The following is a 2,162-nucleotide window of genomic DNA, read 5'->3' as shown; positions in this document are numbered from 1 at the left end:
CCCCGGGCCTAAAAACTCTCTAGACCGGCCCTAACCAAACTCCTTGGTCAAAAGTGCGGCAAGGCAATGATGGTTACTTGGAGTGATAACAATGATCAAGGTTTTATGCATTCTGATGAGTCGGTAGAAGATGAAGAAAAAGTTATTGCTTTTGTTGCTCTAATTGAGGAAGTGTGTCTAAGTGATGATGACTCTATACTGAATGGAATTGAGGAGATTACTTATGCTGAATTGTGAATTAAGTATGATACTCTCTTTCATGAGACTTGTACTACAAAAGTGGAGAAGATTGAGCTATCTAAGAAGGTTGTTGAGTTATAGAAAGAAAACAAGTCTCTTCATCTAGTCAGAACTAAACTGGATGAAAAGATTGGTTATCTTGAGGCCCATGTTAAGGAGCTAAATGAAAAGGTTTCTAATTGCAATGACAAATTTGAAAATGAAGATGTTATTACTACCCTTGAAGCTCTGGTTCAAAACTCGCTCAAATCTCAAGAAAACTTGATGAATCAAATTCATGTGTTGAAGGAAAATAATGTAATGTATCATAAGGCTAACAGGAAACAGTTACTTGAGCTGATGAGGTAAATGATAAAGTTATTCATCTTACTATTGGGGTTGAAAAATTTGAGAAGATGCTAAGTATTGGGAAACTACACGGTGACAAAAGTGGTCTTGGGTATGTAGAAAGTGGCCTAAGTTCTATCCCCACCAAAAAAACTTTGTGAGAGAATCTAGGCTTGTATCTCATAAAGTCAAACCATGTCCAAAGACAAGATCTGTTCTTACGTGTCATCCTTGTGGTGAAGTGGCGCACATTCGTCCAAAATATAGAAAATTGTACTCTGGAAAGACTAATTTGCTAAAGGGTCTGCTGGATCGTCTGGTCATCGAAGTCAACAAAATTGCTCATCTTGTTCATTCTTCTTCATCTAGAAATATTCAACAGAGTTCAAAGTGGGTATAGAAGGTCTCAAACAGGTGCCTTGTTGTTCTAAATGCTCTATCTGTTACCAAACCAAATGTGTGGTATTTTAATAGTGGGTGCTCTCATCACATGACTGGAGACAATGAGACTTTCTCATCTCTTGCTCCTTTTAGTTGTGGTGGTATTGTGCTTGGTAGTGGGGATAAGTCTCAGATCACAGAAAAAGGTGATGTCAAGATCCCTAGATTACCTAAGCTTGAAAATGTTAGCTATGTTGATCAGTTAAAGTTAAATCTCGTTAGCATTAGCCAGTTGTGTGATGATGTGGCTAATGAATTGTGTTTCTCAAAACAAGGTTGCCAGATCATGGATGAACATGGAAACTACTTGCTTGTACTCCTGATATCTGGAGACAATTCCTATATTCTTGATGCCTCTAAAGTTGTTGAATACTCCGAGTGCCACAAACCTGTTGATGAAACTAGTGTATTGTGGCATAAAAAACTTGGGCATATGAACTTCAAAGGCCTTTGAAGTTGTCCAAACATGAGGTTGTCAGGAAGCTACCACCTTTTTTCTATTTCTGACTTCTATGTTTGTGAATCATGTCATTTGGGAAAGCAATCTAGGATGGCTCACAAGAAAGTGACTGATATTAGAACAACCAAGCATTTTCAATTGATTCAGATGGATCTTGTTAGACCAATTCAGACCTTATATCTTGGTGGCAAGAAGTACATCTTAGTAATTGTGGATGACTACTCTAGATTCACTTGGGTATGCTTTTGAAGGGAAAAATCTAATACCTTTCAACAGTTCCCCATTGTGTACAAAGTAATGTTGAATGAATCTCTGTCTAGCCATCCTGCTCTAATTAGAATCAGAACTGATCTTGGAACCGAATTTGAGAATGCTCACTTTGATGATTTATGTTCAATAAACGGCATTAAGCATGAATTTTTTGCTCCAATCACCCCTAAAAAAATGGTGTAATGTAAGGGAAAATTTGTGTTTTGATAGAGATGACTAGGGTGCTACTTAACAGAAAAAACTCGGCAAAACACTTTTGGGACAAGGCCATAAACACCGCTTGCTACATCTTAAATCGAATGTTTCTCAGACCTAGCACTAATGTGATGATAGGAGCATATTTAGGCGACTTAAACGGCTTGTTCTCGTGCATTTACGTTATGTTTCTCTAGTTATTTTAGTCCTTTATGCTTCTTTTGTGTGT

General features: G+C 37.5%; 1 protein-coding gene across 1 annotated transcript; it reads left to right on the top strand.

Annotated features, from left to right (window-relative positions):
• The first annotated feature begins 1,057 nt into the window (after positions 1 to 1,057).
• Positions 1,058 to 1,462, top strand: LOC148691648 (uncharacterized). Its single transcript, XM_088683371.1, has one exon. The coding sequence runs from the start codon at positions 1,058 to 1,060 to the stop codon at positions 1,460 to 1,462; it is 405 nt and encodes a 134-aa protein (XP_088539497.1).
• The last annotated feature ends 700 nt before the right edge of the window (positions 1,463 to 2,162 follow it).

The sequence above is a fragment of the Pyrus communis genome, chromosome 13, assembly GCF_041283825.1.
Source record: "Pyrus communis isolate YQ-2024b chromosome 13, ASM4128382v1, whole genome shotgun sequence".
Lineage (NCBI taxonomy): Eukaryota > Viridiplantae > Streptophyta > Magnoliopsida > Rosales > Rosaceae > Pyrus > Pyrus communis.
This window is presented reverse-complemented; position numbering and strand designations above follow the sequence as displayed.